Genomic DNA, 22,678 nt, shown 5'->3' with positions numbered 1-22,678 from the left:
TTGTAAAGTATCATGGGGCTTCAGAAGAGAGGTAGAAATAATCAAAAAACAAGGCCCCAGAATTTGGGGAAAGGGCATGATAAAACAGCTTTCCCCCCCCTACTTTGCACAGTTTTGTAGTATTTTTAACATTGTCAAGAAAATATATAGGGCCCTGACATTCTGCCCACTAAAGTCAGCTTGCCACAACGAAAGCACATATGCATATACATATATACAAAGTGGTGTTTGGCAAGCAGGGGCCAGGGAATACTTGTTATCACACACCAAGTTGGATGTAACAGTCTACTTCTTCAGCACTATTTCCAACAAACTATGCTTAAGAATAACTGCAAACTTAATTTGCAAGTAAAGTAATATAACCCACCCACCCTCTCCCATCAAGGGACTCTGCCCATTTTGCATGTCCCTTTCCCACACAGACCATGGAGGTCTGTCTTCAGCCTCATCTTCCCCTCATGGGTGAGGGTTGGCATCCTCTTCAGCCTGAAAGTAAGCAGCTTGATCTTGTCCAGGGGGCAGAAAGCGTTGCCTGCTCTCCCTTCTGTGGTCAGAAGAGGCATTCTGAAAAGAGGTGGGGAGGGAGACTGGTAAACTTGGCTAGAGTTCTTTCATTAGGTAATCTATGCTGGGGAAGACAGAAAGTAGGATTTTACTTGAGAACCACCCATCTAGCTCAGTTATATACAGATCCCAGTAGACAATGGCTTTACTCAGCAGTGAGTTCTATATGTGTAACTTCCTCAAATTGATAATGCTTCAAGTCTGCATTTCAAACACAGACTATATTTCTGTTGTGTTTCCCTTATGAATAAGAGGCCCAGAATCATTCAAAATTCAAAATAAAAAGCTATAGAATATCTCAACACTATAATACTGATTCTCTCTTTGGCTGTAAACCCAAGAGTGGACCTTTATTCTATAGATGCATAAAATTTTCTGAGGATTCCAGGCCAGAAAATTTTAAGTCAAGACTTTCAGATGATTGAGAACCCTAACCCTAACCCTGATGATTGAGAAGCACCTACATGTGACATTGCTGATGGGTGATATGCTGCTGCTGATACTTGTTGTGACACTGATAACTGATATGAAGTTGTCCATGGTGGATGTGACACTGTAGATACTTGACATGACGGTAAAGATACTTGGCATGGTGCTGCCAATGTTTGGTGTGAAGCTGCTGATGGGTACTGGGACGCTGCTGATGCTTGGTGTGATGTAATCATTTCTTGCCATGATCTTGAGTGATGCAGAAGTGGAGGAGCAGAATCAACAGGATCCTCCCAACGTCTGTAAGAGAAGAAATTTGGAGCAGTTACATAAGTCAAAGAATGATGGCTCATGATAAATTCTCCATGCTACATATAATCTGATCCAGGTTTATATATTATTGGCTCTTCACAGAATGTAACAAACATCTTACATCTACCTCCCTACTTTGCATAGCCAATGCCTTCATTCTAGAAAAGTTAAAGAATGGACATGAAACTGGGGAATTACTCAGCTGTGGTCATTAAAGACTTCTCTACAAACACCCTGTGCTGAGAATCTGAACTTGAGCAATGAAGCCAAATGATTTCAAGGTTTATATTTGAAGTCTCTAGCTTCGAGGCTGTATTGTCTAGCCTTTCTGTGTGAAAGATTCTCCATTCGAGCAGTAGGTTCTCAGATAGGCACTACACATCCAGGAACAAGGGAAAAAGCAGTGGCCTCCACCCTTCTTCCCACTCAATCTATCTCTTACCTATGCATCTCATTTTGTGAATGCTCAGAGTTGTCATTTTGAAAAAAATTCATGGCGCGTGGCCCCACGTCATCAATAACAGTCACCATCTGTACAAACCAACAGGGTTATTGTGAAAAGATACAGGTGCCATACACCTCCTTCTTGACATCTCAGGCTTGGACCGCCCCTGTACCTGCTCTCGTGGACGATATACACGAGGTCCTTGTCCTTGCCCAGTTTGTTGCTGCCCCGGCCGTTCATATGGTAAGTTTCGAAGCAACTCAATACGCTGGGCCAACTCATATTCAAGTTGTTCTTGTTCCCTATCCTGCAGGTATTGGTGTGTCAAAAAATAAACATAAAAGTAACTTGATGTCTTACAAAGCACCACCATCCCCAAGAAATGAACTTAACATTCAAATGAATTCAAAAATAATAAAAGTCTGGTCTCTGTGCATACAGGGAAATAGGAACTACTGAGTGCTTTGCTAGCACACTAATCACAGACATGCCCCTGGGTTACAGACTTCTAAGAATCCAAAATACCAATACAAGCATGTGCATATTATCTAACCTGTATTCAGGTCTACCTTGAACAGATATTTTTTCACTTTCTGGGACAACTCAACTATAACATAGGGAGTAAGCTAAGCCAACTAAACCAAGCAATCCAACATCTTAAGAAAATGAAATCTCCTTTCAGTTATAAAAGTAAAATGAACTTTCCATACCTCCTCTTCAATATCTGTGTAAGAAGGTAGTTCATCATGGAAGGATCTGCTGATACTCAAATCATAAACCTGTGTCATTACTCGTGGGCCACAGAGTTGGGCAAACCTTTCCCCCAAAAGTGGGCGGTGGAATTGATATGTTCTCCTTGGCTGCATTTGTAAGGACACAAAATCACAAAGATCTGCTGTTAGTCCTTGCTTTTGCTTAATGCACCAAACACAGTGAACATGGAGAAGGATTGCCTACCCAAGCCCACAGGAAACCCCAGTTATGTAGATGCTACATTGGGCTCTGCTAAGATCTGCCTGGACTCTCACCTCCTGTACATGGCCAGATTGCAGACCTAGTACTGATTATTTTAAGAATTTAAAACCATATCTACACTGAGAATTTAATTGTGTACTAATTCAAAACAAAGAAAAAACCCCAAACTTTCAGTTTAAGGACTTTTTTAAAAGGATAAATGTATTCACATAAATTTCCTTATGAATAGTTCAAAGAAATTTCATGGTATTCCAAAAAATCCCTGAAAAGCAAGAGGTCTTTTAAAAAACGAAGACACCAAGGCTCAGGAATTTGCCATTGTCATACTGCTAGGGCTAAATTAAAACATCTATATTTTATGTTTTCATTCTATGAAGATTGCTTTGGGCATTGGGGAAGGAGTGTCTGTTTTTTGGACCAGTAAGAGATACGAACAATTCTCCATAACTGATACAAACTTATTTCCTTGCTTGATCATCCTGTATAAAGAATCATATCTTTTAAAAAAATCATTACCCAAATACATGGTTATATCCATAATCATAAGAATAGAAGAGATGCAGCCCAGAAGAGGAAAATAATCCTAGCTTATGCTGCTGTTTGCTGAGGGGAAGGTTGGTATAAATTTTCAAAAAAGCTGTCCTTTCTTAAGATGGTTAGCATTCACCCACACATGGGGAAAATCAGGACTAGTAGAAATCCAGAATTTTCATACCAGCTCAACTTCCTACGTGCATCAAATATTCTCTGAAGCACAAACATTCTTGTATGTTTGAAAAGCTAGTACATTAGAAACTATAAAGTATTCCTGGGCAAACAAAGTGAATTTAAGCTTGACAATGTTAGACGTCCAAAAAAATGCATTTTAAAAGACTTTCAGAGGCAGGCGGATTTCCGAGTTCGAGGCCAGCCTGGTCTACAGAGTGAGTTCCAGGACAGCCAGGGCTATACAGAGAAACCCTGTCTCGAAAAACAAACAAACAACAACAGCAAAACAAAAAACAAAACAAGACTTTCAGATGTACCTCAGCATTACAGGCCTACAAGTCTGTACATACCATGGGTTCTACCACAGCCTCTGGGCGCACAGGCCGCAATGGTGTGGTTGGACGTGGTAGGACAGCCTCAGGTGCCTGTTGATCTCCTTGTTCTTTGATCTTAATGACTTCTTGGGTCTTAGGGTCTTTCTTGTCTTCAGTATCTTCTATTATTATACAGCTGTCGTCATCTGAAGAAGCATCCTGATGTGCAGAATCTTCATCAATTACATGTTCTTTAGGATTGGAGACCTTTGCCTCTTCCCAGGGTTTCGTCACATCCTCTTCAGTGCATTCTCCTTGTTCTAGAGAGGCCTGTTCTTCTTGGCTGTCATTCAAGAGGAATTCTGGACCCACTTCAAATTCCATGTCCTGGGGCTCTAACATGTATTTTGGATCTATCACACACCCCTGTCCAGGGGCTAAGGAAGGAAGCACAGAGGAGATTGTGACAAAACAGTAAAATGTGGCAAAAAAAGCAAGTGAATAATAGGAATTCAATAGTAAGGAGAATTGGCACATTTCTAGTCAGGATTTCTAGAATGTATAAGACTAGTGATTGCTTGAACCTATAAGGAGATTTTACTTTTATTGCTCTGAAATCATCTCCAAAAATTTACAGGAAATGAGCAAAGTTGGATTTGACACCTATGATTTCATACCATTATAAACCGAGCACTCTTTTTTGGCATTTTTATTAGATATTTTCTTCATTTACATTTCAAATGTTATCCCCAAAGCCCCCTATTCCCTCCCTGTGGTAAATTTACACGATAGAGTACTACTCAGCTATTAAAAACAATGAATTTATGAAATTCTTAGGCAAATGGATGGATCTGGAGGATATCATCCTAAGTGAGGTAACCCACTCACAAAAGAACACACCTGATATGCACTCACTAAGTAGATATTAGCCCAGAAACTTAGAATTCCCAAGATACAATTTGCAAAACACTATATTTATTTTAAAACCTGCCACCACCTTGAAGGTCATCCCATTCCTTTAGACCACATCCAAATAGCTAGTTGTACCTACTTGATACTGGTGTTGTTGATGTAATATCTGTAGCTGAATCACTTGAGCTTGTCCTCACACAGGGGCTTACGCTTGTGGTTGCACTTCTGTCTCTGCTTATGCTTGAGTGAGAGGATGGGCTGACCGGAACTAATTCAAATGGCCCTAGCCAAGTGGCTGGTTGAACATCTACAATCTCGACCTAAATTTCCAACAGAAGATAACACATCTCACTAACAAGATAGAATAAGACAGACATAATAGGAAAAGCAGGCAGACCCTCAAACCTTAGACATACTTTACAATATACTTTAATAATTGAAGAACAAACACAAAATCCTTACACACGCACACACACACACACACACACACACACACACACACACACACACACCCCTAAATATCCTTAAAACTATTGTCTGTGGTACTAAGTCTCAAAGAGGCAGTAGCCACTGATGGGTTTTCTCAGAGTTCCTACAACATGCAAAGCAGGCTTCAAATACACACACAAAAGCCAAGTATGGGCTACTTGATGTTTTAGGCAGATTAAATGAAAAATATCACTAAGTATTTTGGCTGCAAAAAGAGAGAGAGAGAGAGAGAGAGAGAAGCGCAGGGCACTAGAACTTCTAGGGTTAAAGCTATAGAGCAAGTTAGGAGAATTAAAGAATAAAAGAATCCAATGATGTCAGTTTTTCCCCTAAGGCTGCTTATATTTTAGTCAACTGTTACTTTAAATCACTTATAGATGCTCAACATAGGATCAGGAGAAGCACAGGGACTATTCTAAGCATGACAATTATAGTAGGAAAAATGTCAGAAACTGCCAGGCTCATGAGACACTTATTGAAATAAAGGTCTTTCTATATTGACAATGCACATTAACTAAATAAAAACATTACAGGAATAAAGGCTCAGGGTTCTACTCAGTGACTGTCAATGTACATACGTCTGAATCAGGATGTTCCTCCACATTTGAAACTTCAGCCTGAGCCTGAGCCTGAGCCTGAGCCTGAGCCTGAGCCTGAGCCTGAGCCTGAGCCTGAGCCTGAGCCTGAGCTGGAGGCTGAGCCGGAGCCTGAGTCGGAGCATGTCTTTTCATTTCACTCCTTCGGCGTCGTTTTGGAAGCCTTAATAAAGCCATAAAGAAATCATTATTTACGTGTACTGGAAGGGGATTAAAGAAAGTCACTAACAGGCTTACCAGCTGTGAACACTATGATCAACAAAAATGCCTGGCATGGCAAGACATGTCCATATTTGCAATCATGGCATTAATGTTACGGGGGCAACCAACCAATTTCTGAATGGACTGTTGGCCACAGCACAGAAGGAAATACAGAGGAACTGATCTAGCAAGTGTTAGGAAGAGAAGTTGTAGATATATGATCTAAATACATTGTATGAAATTCTTAAAGAATTAATGAAATATATTAAAAATCTACTTTGTATAATGTGTATGGATGGAAATGCCAGAAGTAAACCCACTACTTTGTATACCTAACTTTAAAATATCCTATGTCTTAGGATTAGAAGTATGATTCCATGGAAAAACACTTAGACAACATATTTAAAGTCCTGGTTTTAAATCTTTTTTAATTTTTTTTATTTTTTTATATATGCTTTTTTTAAATTTATTTTTTATTAGATATTTTCTTTATTTACATTTCAATGCCCTAACTCTAAATCTTAATCTTGTCTTGCAAAAGACAAGAACACAAAAAACAAGGCTTTTGTTTGGGAAGTCAAGCAACAACAACAACAAAAACACTATCAGTACAAAATACGAGAGACTGAAGTGAGACTTTTAAAAATAAACAAATAAGATAACCTAACATTAAATGTGGTAAATGATATCTGTGAGATTCTGATTGCATAAAAGGAGATAAAACAGAAAAAGCCAGTTAATGAGTTATTGTAGCCATTTGCATATATTATTTAGCATGAAAGGTATAATATTTACTCTTACTGGTTTGATTTTCAGTGTGAAATAAACACGTTATTTACAATAGTTAATACTTAAGAATTTTAAGATAACACACATACACATATATGTGTGTGTATGCAACACACATGTTGGTTTCCTTTTGGAGGCAAGATCTCACATATCCCAGGCTAGCCTTAAACTCAGTATGTTATCAAGGAAGACCTTCGAGTTTTGCCATTGGGGCTGGAGGAGTGACTCTGAACACCGACTTCTCTTTCAGAGGCCCTAGATTCTATTCCCACATGGAATAGAATATTCCCAGCTCCCACATGGAAGCCTCCACCTGTCTGTAACTCCAGTTCCAGAGTAGCTCACACCCCTTTTTAGCCTCCATTTGCACTGCAAATATGTAGTGCACAGACATACATGCAGGCAAAATACAGACACAAAATTGTTTTTAAAATCGGTCTACATGCCTCCACCTCTCAACTCTGATATCACAGGCATATACTACTAGGTTTATGCTAGGCAAGCACTCTGTCAACTGAGCTACATTCCCTACCTGTGGAGAAATGCTTTAAAAAAAAAAAAAAAGCCGGGCATGGTGGCGCAGGCCTTTAATCCCAGCACTCGGGAGGCAGAGGCAGGCAGATTTCTGAGATCGAGGCCAGCCTGGTCTACAGAGTGAGTTCCAGGACAGTCAGGGCTATACAGAGAAACCCTGTCTCGAAAAACAAAAAACAAAAACAATAAATAAGTAAGTAAGTAAATAAATAAATAAATAAACCGCCGGGCGGTGGTGGTGCACACATTTAATCCTAGCACTTGGGAGGCAGAGGCAGGTGGATTTCTGAGTTCGAGGCCGTTCCAGGACAGCCAGGGCTACTCAGAGAAACCCTGTCTTGAAAAACCAAAACCAAAAACAACAAAAAAAAAACCAACAAAAACAAAAACAAAAACAAAAATCACCACCAACAACAACAACAACAAAAACCAAACTCACATTTCACAGAATTCAATTAAAGCGTTCAATTCAATGATTTCTGGTACATTCAGATCATACAATAATTATAAGAAGTTTAGTTCCCTTTGAATTTTAGTTCTTTTATATTTACGTATTTATTTATAGGCTGGTGACTGAACTCCGGGCAAGTACTAAGATAAATGTTGCCGTTGCTGGGCAAGCACTAAGATAACTCGCCAACCCCAAGACAGTTTGAGAACATTTCATAGACCAGAAAAGTTATTCTACTGTTCTAGCTACCATTCCTCGCTGCCCCCATTCACTCTGCACAAAATACCTGGCCAGAGGCACCTTCAAATCCACCTTCTGTCTCTGTTGAATTCCCTGTTGTGAATTTACAGATGAGCAGAATTCAAAGTTTGTCTAGGCAGGCTTTTGGCCTGCAGGATATTACAGCTGCAACCGTCAGGCTTAGCCTTCGCGGGCTTGCAATTGTAAGCGTTGGTGTCTTAACGGACAAATATACAATACCCGGACTCCTCCTTGTTTTCAATTTGAACCAATAGTTGAAGAGTGAAAACATCACATCATCCTGGACTTTTTCTAAATCCCGTGCCTTGGCAGCATAATATTGTTACTTTTTATCCATCTGTTCCCAATCGTGGATTTTTTTAAGGTAGTAAGGAGCCTGGGACCTCTGGCTCTCCCATGCACCTCAGAAGTTTCACCTTAAATTTACTTGGCTTGGCAGAACTGTTTTTTTTTTTTTTTTTTGGTTTTGGTTTTGGTTTTGGTTTTTTTGTTTTTCTGTATAGTCCTGGCTGTCCTGGAGCTCACTTTGTAGACCAGGCTGTCCTCAAACTCAGAAACCCCCCTGCCTCTGCCTCCTAAGTGCTGGGATTAAAGGCGTGCACTACCATGCCCAGCTGCAGAACTGTCTTAAAGCCAAGCTTGGGTTTCTTTTGAAAGCTTAAGGCAATTTTTTTTTGCCTTTGAATTGTCTTGCAGGCTGTGTATGGTGGCCTGCTCTTGTAATCCTAGCACTTGGGAGGCAGAGTCAGGAGGATCTCTGTGAGTTTGAGGCCAGCCTGCTTTACATAGCGAGTTCCAGGACAGCCAATAATCAGCTTTCTCGCTCTGCTCTCTCGTGTACTCTTTCTCTAGCTCTCCCTCGCTCATTCTTGCCCGCTCGCTCTCGCTCTCGCTTTCTCTCTCTTGCTCTCACTCTCTTGTTCTCTTTCTCTCTGTCGCTCTCTGTCACGTGCTCTCTCGCTCTCTCTCTTGCTCACTCTCTCTTGCTCTCTCTTGCACTCCTGCTCTCTCTCCTCTCTCCCCCTCTTCCTCCTTCTCTCCCTTCCCTCTCCCTCCTCCTCCTTGCCCTTTTCCCTCTACTCTCTCTCTCTCTCACACACAAACTGACAGACAAAAAAAGTGAACCATGACAGCAAGTGAATGTTTTTGTTCCAATGTCCTGTGTGGATGGAACAGGATATGGGCCACTGCTGCAACATTAGAGAAGGTTTTTTGGCCAATACTATATCAAAGGATAGTTAATGGTGCTGACTTTGACTATAAAACATTGAGGCAACTGTGTTTTGCCTTAAATTCACCAACAATGATCATCTCTACTTGTTAACAGTTTTGACATATATCCCAGAGGATAACTCTGATCTACTGATTCTCCTTGCTCCATGATCAAAAGCTACCATGTCTACTTTCAATATTCCTATTTTTAAAAATTATTTATTCATTTAGTTATTCATTTAGAGAGAGAGAGAGAGAGAGAGAGAGAGAGAGAGAGAGAGAGAGAGAGAGAACACGCGTGTGTCCATTAATGTAGGTCACTTGTGTGGAGGACAGAGGAAAATGTTCAGGAATCAGTCCCCTCTTTCTGCCATGTGGGTTACAAGAATTTGGGCTCACAACCTCAGATGTATATTATATGCTCTTTTCTATCATTTTTAAGGACCATTATTGAACTACTCTAGGAAATGATGCAACAGACAATATGATTCCTTCCATACATTAAATATACAGAGCTGGAAGCTGGAAGTGGTATTGGTGGTGCATGCAAACACACATACAAATGGTAGGTAGGTATATGATAGGTAGATAGATAGATAGATAGATAGATAGATAGATAGATAGATAGATAGATAGATAGATGAGGCAGAGATAGGCAGACGGGCAAGGAAAATTCTGTAGTTTTAAACAGACTATTTTTAAAAATTAAAGACAAAAAACCATTCATCTGTATTTATTCTGTTGGAAAACAATGAATTGTATTAAATGATAAGGTAGGTTCAGAACAGCAAATTGGTCATTTTTAGATTTCATTAAAATTCCTAAATAATCCTTCTTATTTTGGCTTTATTTAACAACAAAAAAGTTTCAGCTCTGCATTACTTATAGCCATGATACCTCTTACCTGCGTTGTCGTTTAGTATTGTTATCATTCGATTTAATAGCCATAACATTTGTTTGAATCTTAACAGGTTGTGCCTGCAAAAATTAGCATATTAGTTGTCATCATTTTGGCATCTCTGAGAATCAAACCTACAGCTTTGAACAGAGTAGAGTTATACTTTCTCCTAGCCCCCTAATTGGCAGTTAAGTGTATCTATATAATAGAAAAGCATGACATTTATAGCATGCATTACATATTCAAGTTACAACTAACCCAAATGTCATGTCAGTGTGAGGAAGATGCTGGGTTTACAGGTATGAAAACAAGATATGTATGTAGAGTGGTTTAGCCCAACACTAGTAAATCTAGGAATTTCACTTTGATTCAAGTTCACTGCTAATTATTTTATACCAGCATAATTTAAAGACTCCTCTGACTGCTATCTATGTTCTCTTGAAATTTGTTTTCCAAAGTATCAACTGGTATAGATACAATGTCCTAGAGGCCCTGAGAGAAAAACTGGAAGAAATCACAACTAGACTTCGTGGTGCCATAATGGAGACTAGTGGAATATGGGTGAGCCAAGCAAGGTTTGTTTTCTCTTTCTTGGAAAACAAAACAAAATTTAGGGCTGAGTCCTATTCCTTAGAAGTCAACATTCTTGTGGTAGATGATGAAACTCAGATCCCTGAGGGTTAGTATGAAGGAAGAATGAATGGGGCAATCAAGTCAGACAACTGCCTTCAGTATTCTCCTCTATACAACTTTCCTCACTTTCTTCAATATGGAGAATTAGTTTATTATAAAATTGAAACCAGGAGTGATCTACTATGCCATCACAATAGAAACATGGTCCACAGGCTAAAGAGTTCTTTATCTAGGCTGCAAACACTAACAAATTTACAATATTTTAGTTAGGCCTACTATATCCCTTTATTCCAAATCCTGGAGTTTCCATCCCCATGACTACAATCAGTCAAGATTTCTGCTGTTCACATCTGGTTGCCTCCATTACTGTTTCTTTATGTATGTTCCACCTACAAAGCAGCCTAGTGATTTCAGTCCAGATCATACTCACCCTCTGCTTTCCAGTGTACTTGGCATAAATTCCAGTGTATTACTACAGTGAGCAAAGTTCTATACAATCTATCACCTGCATGTCTCCATGATCCCCTTCCCTCTTTCCCCTTATTTGCATCATATAACAAGTTTTATTCCTTCAACTCTCCATATTGAGGTCAATTCACTCTTGGTATAGATTGCCTTTGTTATCCTTGGGGATACCCTATTCAAAACACAAATCACGAACTCACTTCCTTATGACACCTGTCATCAGTGCTTTGTCTATTGGCTGCCTGTATGTATTCCCCTGGTACTTACCACAGTATCTAGGACACAGAAAGTATCACATGTTATTGAAACTATAAACTAAAGGATTTTAAATCTACCACATGCTTTTTAATAACTAGATTTTCCTTTGAGCTGTAAAAAGCCTTTACAATTAACTACCTGAGGGTGTAGGTGGGGGAGGACAGAGCTGTCAATACATGAAAATTTGCTTTATAACAGAAATATACAAGTTGTTCTTTCCTTACTGGATATTGAGTGTATATGTACTGATGCCCAGTAGCTGAAAGTGAAAATGATGTGCCCTTCAATGTGGGAGATATATACAGCTTACTCACCGACTCATCCGGTGTACAAAGAAGAGAAATATTTCCTAAAAGATAGTACTGTTGCTCCCATAACAGCCTTGGAGTAGAAGACCAAATGTTTCTGCTGTTGGGACCATAATTTCCGAAAAATACAAATGACTCTAGGGGTGACAGACACAATGGCAATTAAATTAGAAGCTATACTGGCTAAGCAAGCAGGCAGACAACTGCCACATCACAATGCTGTTTGCCACCTCACTGGCATTTTTCAAGATTCTGAGCCATGGGCTTCTCCTTTTCTTCCTTCCCTTCCAGCTAAGCTCTCCAGATTCCCCAAATGGTCACCACCAAAATATGAGGCATTCATACTGAAAATCAACGTGAGTTTGTGCTGATGTCAATCTTTTGTTGTTGCCCTATGGATTCTTGTGCTAGTTTCTAAAAGAAATGTGTGTGCATATGTTTGTATGTGTCTGTGTGTACATGCATCTGTCCAAGTGATTTTTAATGATGTTTCAGCTATAGTGTTCAAGAAAGAAACATGAGAAATATTTTAACAAGCATTTGAGTACCTGAAGCACAAAGTATACCTTACTTCTGATTAACTCAGATGTTTTATGGCTCTGAAGCAATTAATTTTAATTGTGTATCTTGATTGCTCAGCTTGCACTTCCTTAAAAACTAGGTCCCAAAGCACACCTGACATACATTTTATCTATTGAAATTTTTAGAGAAATTACTTCTTTTCCCAAGTCAGTGTGTAGAGCATTAGTGTTAATATTCTATAGATTGGTCCTTGATAAGATGTTAGAATTCTAAACTACAGTTAATCTAATCTGTGGTATGGATTGCAAACTACAAAATCCATCTGTAACTAATTCAAGTTATTCATGAAGTTCCCTTTAAGCTAGTCAGTGCATTAAACCTTTTTTTGATTAGGTTTTTAAATTTATTTTGTTTTGTAAAAGGAGACATCCTCTACCAATATAATCATCCATGTTTCTATATGACCCCACTCTATAAATTTCACTATTATTTTTAAATGCCTAATGTAGCCAGAAATTGTGAGTGTAGCAACATCAGGGATTTTACAAATGACAATAATACAAGAAAAAGTATGCTAATAATCAGGGAATACAACACTCATGAACATCATGTAAATATCATCAGCTAGATTGCTTACCATCATAAGAATCCTGTAGGTACAAGGCGAATTTCACATACTCATATATGTCTCTCCCCTGGTACATGGCCCTATAATGATGTGTGCCCTGGCCACTCTGACCTACATTTTCTTTTTTTATATAACAGCAAAATTCGATTAGGCTTCCCACTAAAGAGAGCAAGATACAAATAAAGTTATGTAGTCTGATGGATTATTTCAGATGATAATAGTCTTCCTTAGCCAAGACAACATTTTAAAAAACCCAATTTTCTTTCCATGAACACTGGTACTCACAGAGATATCATTGTTATATCTGTAGAATAAGGCACTAGCCAGAACATAAAACCCTGCTACTTATATAGCACTACCAAAATTAGAGAAATGTTGCTGTAGTTAGACTTTAGGGTAAAGGATAAGACAAGGTGGGAATAATTTTTCAATAAAATTCTTTGAGAAATTCATATGTGCATGTGATATATTTTGATCATGTTCATGTCCTGCTCCCTCTGACTTCTCTCAGATTCAGTGCCATATCTCCACTCAGTCTTTCCCATTTTTGGGTCCCCCAAAATATACAATTCCAATGTGTGCTACTCATATCCTTCCACTAGAGCAATAGTTCTCAGCCCTTTGGGGGTAGAACAACTCTTTCATATGAGTCACCTAAGACCATGTACCCATCAGATATTTACATTACCACTCATAACAGTAGCAAAATGACAGTTATGAAGAAGCAATGAAAATAATTGCATGGTAGGAGGTCACCAAGCATGAGGAACTGTATTAGAGGCTCTCAGCATTAGGAAGGTTGAGAAACACTACTAGAGCATGGTCAGTCTGCCAGGGACCATATCCTTAAAGAAAACTCACTCATCCTCCCCCAGCATCCATCAGCTCTCTCCAACGCCTTGTCTGAGAGTGAGGGCCCATGAGCTCCTCCCTACTTCTCCCGAGAAAATAATTTTTTTACTGTTAGAAATGTAGTATTTGAAACTAGAGGCCATAAACTTAAATGAATATATTATCAGCAGTTACACTAATTTTTTTTATTACTAAGAGGTAAGAGAACAAGAAATTGTTCAACTGAGTATTTATTACTTGCCCCTCAAAACTCAAAAATTAAATTAAAAAGAAAACAAAGCCATGTGTACATACCTAGAGTTGTAAATGGGAGCTTAAAAGTGATCTTCTTAGATACTTCATCTTTTTGTTCATCAAGAACAAAATTTAATAGACTCTTCCCAATAATATCTTCCTGGAGAGAGGGAGAAAGAACATATTTTTGTTTTCTATACTAATGCCATTAGTCTGCCTTGTATCCTTACCAATGAGTTTAGTGCTGCCCATGCCATTTATGGCTATAGGTGCTATGCTTCAGGCAGTTTGCATTACCCTCTAGCAATTACTCCATGTTACAATCCATTCTGGCCACAGTTTTCCTGTGCATTATCTCCATCAAACAGTTGGATCCTTCCCTGCCCATTTCAGAGACCACGGATGCTGTAATCTTCACCCTGCCTTGTTTCCCTCTGTGCTGTGAGCCTGGAAAAAAATCTCAGCATCTCACCCATAGTGTTGTGTCCTATCTTGATCCAAGCAAGTGAATGTGGATGGGCAAATGCCACAGTACCATGCTTTCCAGTGACTATTCAACTCTGATGGAAAACCTTTCCCTGACTCTGCATTTTTACACTCTTTCATGTGAATCCGTTTACTTTTGCAAATTTAAGTCCCAAGCCCTCTCTATATTTTAATCTAGCCTTTTTATTTATGTGGAAAGTTCAATCCTTCCCCCTGTACCATAAAGAAATACTTTTTTTTCAATAAAAAATGTTTTCATTGGTTCATTTTTAAAATGGAATGCCCTGAGTTCAAGAACAACCTAGGGCTAAATAAGGAGTTTTAGAGTAGGCTGAACTATAGAATACTACCTTATCTTGCCAAGAAAGGAAGACAGGAAGGAAGGAAAGACAGAAGGAAGGAAGGAAGGAAGGAAGGAAGGAAGGAAGGAAGGAAGGAAGGAAGGAAGGAAGGGTGAGCGAGCGAAAGAGAGAAAGAAAGAAAGAAAGAAAGAAAGAAAGAAAGAAAGAAAGAAAGAAAGAAAGAAAGAAAGAAAGANGAAAGAAAGAAAGAAAGAAAGAAAGAAAGAAAGAGAAAGAGAGAGAGAAAGAAAGAAAGAAAGAAAGAAAGAAAGAAAGAAAGAAAGAAAAAGAGAGCGAGAGAAAGAAAGAAAGAAAAAGAGAGCGAGAGAAAGAAAGAAAGAAAGAAAGAAAGAAAGAAAGAAAGAAAGAAAGAAAGAAAAAGAAAGAGAGAGAGAAAGAAAGAAAGAAAAAGAGAGAGAGAGAAAGAAAGAAAGAAAGAAAGAAAGAAAGAAAGAAAGAAAGAAAGGATGAAAGAAGAAAAAAGAAGGAAAGAAAGCCTTGGTGAAACCCAACTATTTTGTATGTTAATTTTTTAAAGAAGTTTTTAAATGTACAAAAGGTTAAAAATCTAAAATTCAACAAATTTGACGTGAAATATAAAATAACAAGAGGTGTCACCTAATCTTCCATTGGTAGAATGAAGGGGGTATTATTATAAAAAGAATTTAGAGGGCTGGAGATTACCTCAGTTGGTTTATGCTCACCTGATATCAACAAGCCCATGCTTTAAATCAAGCATGCAAGCACAAGTACTTAGTCATTCAAAAGAAGAAAGGAATTTTCCCTGCTTAGTGAGACTCTTAACAAGAAGCATGTTTTATTTTTCTGCCAGAGACTTCATCTTAGACACACGTCAGAGAAGTGAATAAGGCAAAGGAAAGAGTAAGAGCCTTTTCAGAAATCCCAGGTTGTTTTTATTGATTTAACACAAACTAGTGGAGAAGATGATGCAACAGAGGAATAGCTGGACACCAATGAGTTATATGAGGCTAAAAAGAAATAATTCATGAACAATAATCCAGAATGACCCATTTCCCCAAAAGCTGCAAGAACTTACTGGATGGTGGCCAAGAAGAGATGACACATTCTGGGATATAAAAACAACTTTTCCATCTATGTTCAGTACAATTGAAATACTTTGAATTGACTAATAAAGACAGAATAATAACATAATTAGTGGAACAATAATAAAATGATAGCTTTATTTAATAGAACACAGAATATGTATTTCATTTCTTACATATCAATGAAGTAGGCACATAATTAAAATTCTATTATTCTGCCTCCTACACAGAATCTACTTAACCTCAAGCATGAGATATTTATCAAATGATGTGTCACTTAGACAAATTTCAGTGTACCCAAAATTAACACTAAACTTTCCATCACATGCTAGGAAGATTCATTTCTGAGCATAGATTGTCATATTTTAAGCATGTATAATATTTAAATGTTAAAAAATTTTAAAGACACATTCATTTATACTTAGCCTGGTGTTGTACTTGTAAATATGGTTAGTGCTATAACTTTTCTGATCTGTAATGGATTTGATGTGCAAACAATTACTTACTTGTAGAGAACATCTATAATGATTTTTAAATCTATAAAATGGTTTCAGATGTGATTCTATAAATTTCATTAGGGCTTCTTACAGGCGCATGGATGAGGGGTTCCATATAAGTGTATGAGTACATTTCCAATGGCTACACCTAAAACAAAATGCCCCCCTCTCTCTTAGTAACTGTTAATTGCCCAGAGACCCTTTGGAAGAGTTGGGGACTTATGAGCCACTCTCCCTTAGCTACTGTTAACTTGTCTATTAATTCTCAGGGATGGGTTAGGCCTCATAAAATCCTCCTTATCCAATCTATAATAATAGAAGTGGAAAGTAGCTTGGAGGAGAAAAGGGGATGTGAGAGAAGTAGAAGGACAAGAGAAAGTAATGGGGTGTAATATAATCAAAATGTATTATATAAGTGTATGAAAACGTTATTGCAAAACTGATTATTACATGCAATTAATGTGCTAATAAAATAATAAACTTGCTTTCAGTAATAGGACCAAACCTCATACTAAAGTAAGAAAAACAACATCATAGATGACTATGTAAGTACTAGGACATAAATGTTATGTCCTAGTCCATGTTGTATGACCATGTATGTTAGACTCTTTGGGAACTTGTTGGTCACAGATGACTCAGAGCTTGGAAATAGAGTAGAGGTGTTACCAGATAGGATAAGAAGTCAGAAACCATGATGTGAAGTCAGATTTCCCAAAAGGTGACATTGAGAGCTTGTGAAATATCAAAATGTTATCCAGCAAAAGAAGATGTGGATATGTGTGTGCCTGCCTCAGTAACACCTCTAAGAAGAGGACAAATAAACTGGACTCCCCTAGGAAGTACTAATCACATGTCCACATTCACTTAAATTTAGAGTTGCAATCCAGACACTGCTTTTGTGATCCTCAACAAATCCAATATTTATTTCAAAGCAGTCCTTCCATACCCTGTTCTACAATAAAATGATTATTTAAAAAAAAAAAAAAGCTCATAGAATTCGTGCAAATAGATAATTGCAAATAACAGGACCTCATAATAAAAACAAAATGGCAGGTCTTTGAATAGGGCGATACTGATCATAGATCTCTAATAAAGTGAATTGTATCATGAAAAGCACAACCTTTTTTCTTCTTCTTTTTTATTTTTTACTTTTATTAGATATTTTCTTTATTTACATTTTAAATGTTTTCCCCTTTCCTAGTTTCCCCTCCAAAATCCCCTATCCCCTCCCCTCCTCCTGCTCTCCAACCCACCCACTCCCTCTTCCTGGTCCTGTCATTGCCCTATAATGGGGCATAGAGCCTTCACAGGACCAAGGGCCTCTCCTCCAGTTGATGACCGACTAGGCCATCCTCTGCTACACATGCAGCTGGAGCCATGAATCCCACATATGTACTCTTTGGTTGGTGGTTTAGTCCCTGGGAGCTCCAGAGTTACTGGTTAGTTCATATTGTTGTTTCTCCCAGGGGCTGAAAACCCCTTCATCTCCTTGAATGCTTTCTCTAGGTCCTTCAGTAGGGACCCTGTGGAAAAGCACAAACATTTTTTTTATTCTGTGTATATGAGTGTTTTTCCCTGCATATATGTCTGTGCTTCATGGATGTGCCTGGTACCCATACAGGCCAGAAGAATGCATCAGATCCTCTGGACCTGGAGCTACAGACAATTAGGAACTGTTTTGTGAGTGATGGGAATTAAACACATATCTTGTGCAAGAACAGCTAGTACTCTTAAGTGGTTATCCACATCTCCATAACATAATCATTAATTAACCAAACGATTAGTGTCAAATATTCTCTTATTACCTGTTGTGGTTTGGAATTGGTTTGAGTGCATCCTCACCCAAAGATTCATTTAAAGGTGAAGATATTTTTAGCACATAAATAGCAACTGACCAGCTCCTAGAGTCATTATGTGTTAATCAAAAAATTTATGCTGCTTTTACCGGTGTCAGGGTATTGAATCAAGGATTCTTCATGTGCTAGAGAAGTGCTGTTACTGAGTTAGTACCCCCAGTTACAATTGAAAAACAAAAACTTCAACTTTTTTTCATGAGTCAAAATAACGACTCAAGCTGTCCTTGTTTCCACAGACCATAATTTTTTTTTTAATTTTGTGCTTAAAAACAGCTGTTATCATACTTATGGCACATTTGTGGCATGAAAAACTTCTTTAAGAAAAGGTTTTCCAGGGAAACATACTAACACCTGACAGAAGCTAAAACATAGGAGAGGAGCAATTTTCCCAGTTTCACAGCATACACCCTGCACATGTGCCTACAACTATCCCTGCAGCTCATAGTCAGCTTCTAGAATAGTTTAGATATGCATTTGGTTTCATAAACTATTGACAGATTTCAAATGGTATATCTTGGAGCCTCTTCACAACACAAACTTCAGTATATGACACCTACCTTTTTTTAGTAAAAGTGCTTGAAAGGATAAAAGATGTCTTCGTGTGACTTAGGTTTCCATCTAAGAATGTGTATTGTTATAACATTTGTTGTATTATTGTTTGAAGACTTGTGCTTGTCCAGATGTGCTTGTCCAGATGTGCTTTGAAAAGTGATGTAGTGCATCTTGCATTTTATGTGATCCACATGCAAACAACTTAAAAAAACAACTAAAAGGACCCTTACCTGAAGAGCCATCTTATGGTATTCCTCATAGGTATTAAAAACAGGAACTTCATTATGTTGATAATTTTCTTGTACACTTAACATTCCTTTGCATAAAAGAAATGACAGGTGTTATATTAAAATAATTATTGACATTAGATTCTTCAAGCTTATAATTTAGAGAAATACTTTATTATTTTGTAAGGGGGTGCTTATGAGTTCCATAGCTCATGTGTAAAGGCTCAAAGACAACTTTTGGGGTTGATTCTCTCCTTCCATCTTTATGTGAGTTCTGTGGATTGAACTCAGGTCATCAGGCTTGCATGTCATGTGCATTTAACTACTGAACCAGTTCTCATAAAGAAATGGTGAAATTGAAAATCACCTGATGACTTATAGTGTTCCTTTTAGTTCTATCAAAACTGAGGATCTACAATATGGCAGACAAAGTTAAGAACTCTTCATAGACCCATACTACCAGGCCATAGCTAAAAGCTAAAGTTGTACTCTTTTCATTTCTGGACAAAGGTCTTTCACTGGAGGATCTTCAATCCTCAACAACTATCACTGTTCTTTCTTCTGTTCCCCAGGTCTGCTCAGTGTGCAGCACACCTGAGCTTGTCCTCTGCCTGTCCTCACAGCCCTCTTCATTGACCTGAATCAGTAAAGGAATTCAGTAATACAGCCTCCAACCTCAATGCTTTTATCTAAATAGGAATTAGCTCCTCTACTCACAAGAAAAAGAGATTCCTCTTGTTCTGGGTGATTCTGATCTGAGGGAAGTTGTTTCATAGCATGCCATCAGAGTGTAGTCTTGTAGGCAGAGGAACTCAAGTGCCTTCACTGACCAGGCAATGAGAACAGAGTGTGTGTAGAACTGGTGTAGTATGATGAAGAGTGCTAGCAGCTATAGCCTTTTTGAAAAGGGTTGATGAAGAAATGCAATGTGAGGAAATGGACACTGCCTAGAAAATATTTTGAGAAGTTTAGCCACAAAGAGGGCATAGAATCAGGGAAAGTTCTAGAGGAATAATGAAGTTAAGGAAATAGTTGCTTCATCTAAGATTAAGAGTATGATTATATATTTATGGGCATAAATCTATCACATGTCCTTAGCTGAATGTGTTCCATGATATAAGCATTGACTTACAAGTCCACATAGACATTACTATTGTCCATTTATGCTTCTAGTAAGTTCTATTCTTATAAAAGCCTCAGGAATATTTTATGCATTGAATATCTCTCTCTTTCCCCAAAAACCTTGTAAGTGGAGAGAAACAAACCATGTAGCCAAAGATATGTCAAGGTCTCCTCCAACCAATACTCCCTCTCTCCTAAGCCACTTGAAGCAATGGCACAAGGAAAACATGGACCTAAGTCAAACCTCTTTGAGAAGATTCAGAGGCAATAGCAGCCTGATAGCTTGTGGACCATATTCTAGGTCTTTTTCTATATGGTCCATATCCAAGTCTATCCATCATTTTCCGAACTTTCTTCAGCAAATTGCGAAAATCTTCATGTGTTGGCCTCTGGCCTGGATCAGAGGCATGCCTAATCATCAGAGAAATAAAAGTGAGCTTTATGTATGGTAAAGCTGAGGCTAATTAGTCATATGGTGCCCCAATAGGAAGACTGAGATGAGAGAAAGACAAACCTTTTCATTAATTAAACATCCAATGTCTTCATTATACACAAATAACTACTGTGGCAGGATATGTCAGAAAATGGCCTTAATCCCAATACTCAGGTGGGGTGGCAAGAGGATTGTGGATTTAATTCATGTCTTGGGCTAAATATCATGAGATAGTCTCCAAGATAAATAATAAATGAACAAGCAAACAAATAAGTTCTATTTCTATTAAAACAGTGAAATGAAAGTAAATGCCCCCACCCTTTGACTATGAGACTGTTAAAAGTAGAGGTCAATCCATTTCTATGTCTTCCCAGTATAGCCCATACAATGTCTGACACTGTTGTTTAGCAATCACTTAAATTAAACCTGAATTAGCTTGAGTGAAATGGCAAGGCTTTGCTTCCTTTCTGTTCTCATCTTCTTCAATAGTAAATCTGATTAGGTCTTCCAATGAAATTGGGTCTGGGAGAATAGAAAACCCAAGAAAGAGGCCAAATACCCTTGAGAGAAACAAGTTTCCCTGAGAAAGTTTACTTGTCTAGATCTGAAAATAACAACAGAGGTCAGGGCAGAAAGCTTTGCCAACTGCATTATGAATTCTTACCTCCTCTTTTTTTGTTGTGTATTTCTCTCCATTTTTTCAGTCAGGTAAATGTGGATTCTAAAACCATAAAAAGATCAAAAAAAACAAATAAGATCACTATTTTACTAAGTAAACATCTTTCTACAAACTATAGCATCTTCTTGTAGTCCTCTTATGTCTATCTACCTGTATGACTGATAAGTATCCTATATCTATTTTTTTGCATGTATCCTGTAGTTATCTTGTATCTATCTTCCATCAATTTATCTCCTACACTGCAGCTATTCTGAGTCTATTTTCCAATTATGGATCATCTATCCCTAGCTATCATGTGCCCTTGTTCCATCTAGGAATCATCTATGTGCTAGATAACCTGTGTCTATCCCTATCATATTCCCTCTACCTATCAGGTGTTTAACTTTCATCTACCAATAGTTCTCATGTGTCTGTATTATTTCTATTATCTTCTATCTTCTACACACCCTATGTCTATCATCAATATATCTATTGCCTGTTCTCTTAACAATCTACTATATGCCTTCTAACCAACTATAATCAATTCCCTAGTACTTCTAACATGTGTCTATCTTTCATCTATTAATTATCTACATTCCAGCTAACCTGTATCTATGCTGTAGATCAGCTGTCTACTATCTATCCTTTATCTTCTCATTGTGCCGCATCTACCAACTATTCTTTAGCTATCTTGTCTTTATTATATTATCAGCTATCCTCTAGCTATCCTGAGTCTCCAGACAATGCATGCATACTTTTAACTACCAGAAATCTCTAATCTCTGTTATCTAGCTAGCTACCTACCTTCCTACCTACCTATCAACAATCTAGCATTCCTGTGTCTATTTTCCATCTAGCATCTACTCTCTAGATATCCTTTGCCTATTTTCCATATATCTATACTCTATCCTCTAGCTATATTGTATCTCCATACCATCAATGTACCATTTATCATCTAGCTACCCTGAATCTCTGATCTATCTATCATTTATCCTCTAGCTATCTTCCATCCATAGATTATCATCTATCCTCAAGCTATTCAAGGTCTATATTTCATCCATGGATCATTTATCTTCTATCTGCCCTGAGTCTCATCTATCTATCTATCTATCTATCTATCTATCTATCTATCTATCTATCTATCTATCTATCTACAATCCTCTAGGTCCCCTGTGTATGTCTTCCATCTATGAAAAATCCTTTAGCTATCCTGTGCTTGTCTTCAATCCCTATATTGATCATCTATCCTCTAGCTATCCTGTATCTCTACACAATTTATATGTAACTTTTCCTCTAGCTATACTGAATTCCTGTGATATGTCTATCACTGTTTCTCCATCTATGCTGTGCCTGACTTCCATCCATCTACCATCTATCCTCTAGCCATTCTGTTTATGAATCATTTATCTTCTTATTCCCCTGCATCTTGTTTTTCTTTCTTTCTCTTTCTCT

The 22,678-nt window shown here is 38.0% G+C and overlaps 1 protein-coding gene across 1 annotated transcript; it reads right to left on the bottom strand.

Moving 5' to 3' along the window:
• Nucleotides 1–456: 456 nt before the first annotated feature.
• Nucleotides 457–12,980, bottom strand: LOC110314339. Its single transcript, XM_021188753.1, has 9 exons — nucleotides 12,914–12,980; nucleotides 11,761–11,891; nucleotides 4,799–4,979; nucleotides 3,784–4,184; nucleotides 2,461–2,610; nucleotides 1,923–2,057; nucleotides 1,748–1,836; nucleotides 1,029–1,293; nucleotides 457–564 (listed from the first exon to the last, which is right to left on the bottom strand). The coding sequence occupies exons 1-9, from the start codon at nucleotides 12,978–12,980 to the stop codon at nucleotides 457–459; spliced, it is 1,527 nt and encodes a 508-aa protein (XP_021044412.1).
• Nucleotides 12,981–22,678: the final 9,698 nt, after the last annotated feature.

This window comes from Mus pahari, chromosome X (genome assembly GCF_900095145.1).
Source record: "Mus pahari chromosome X, PAHARI_EIJ_v1.1, whole genome shotgun sequence".
NCBI classification, from domain to species: Eukaryota; Metazoa; Chordata; class Mammalia; order Rodentia; family Muridae; genus Mus; species Mus pahari.
Note: the sequence above shows the minus strand (reverse complement) of the source record. Positions and strands in the feature narration are given on the sequence as shown.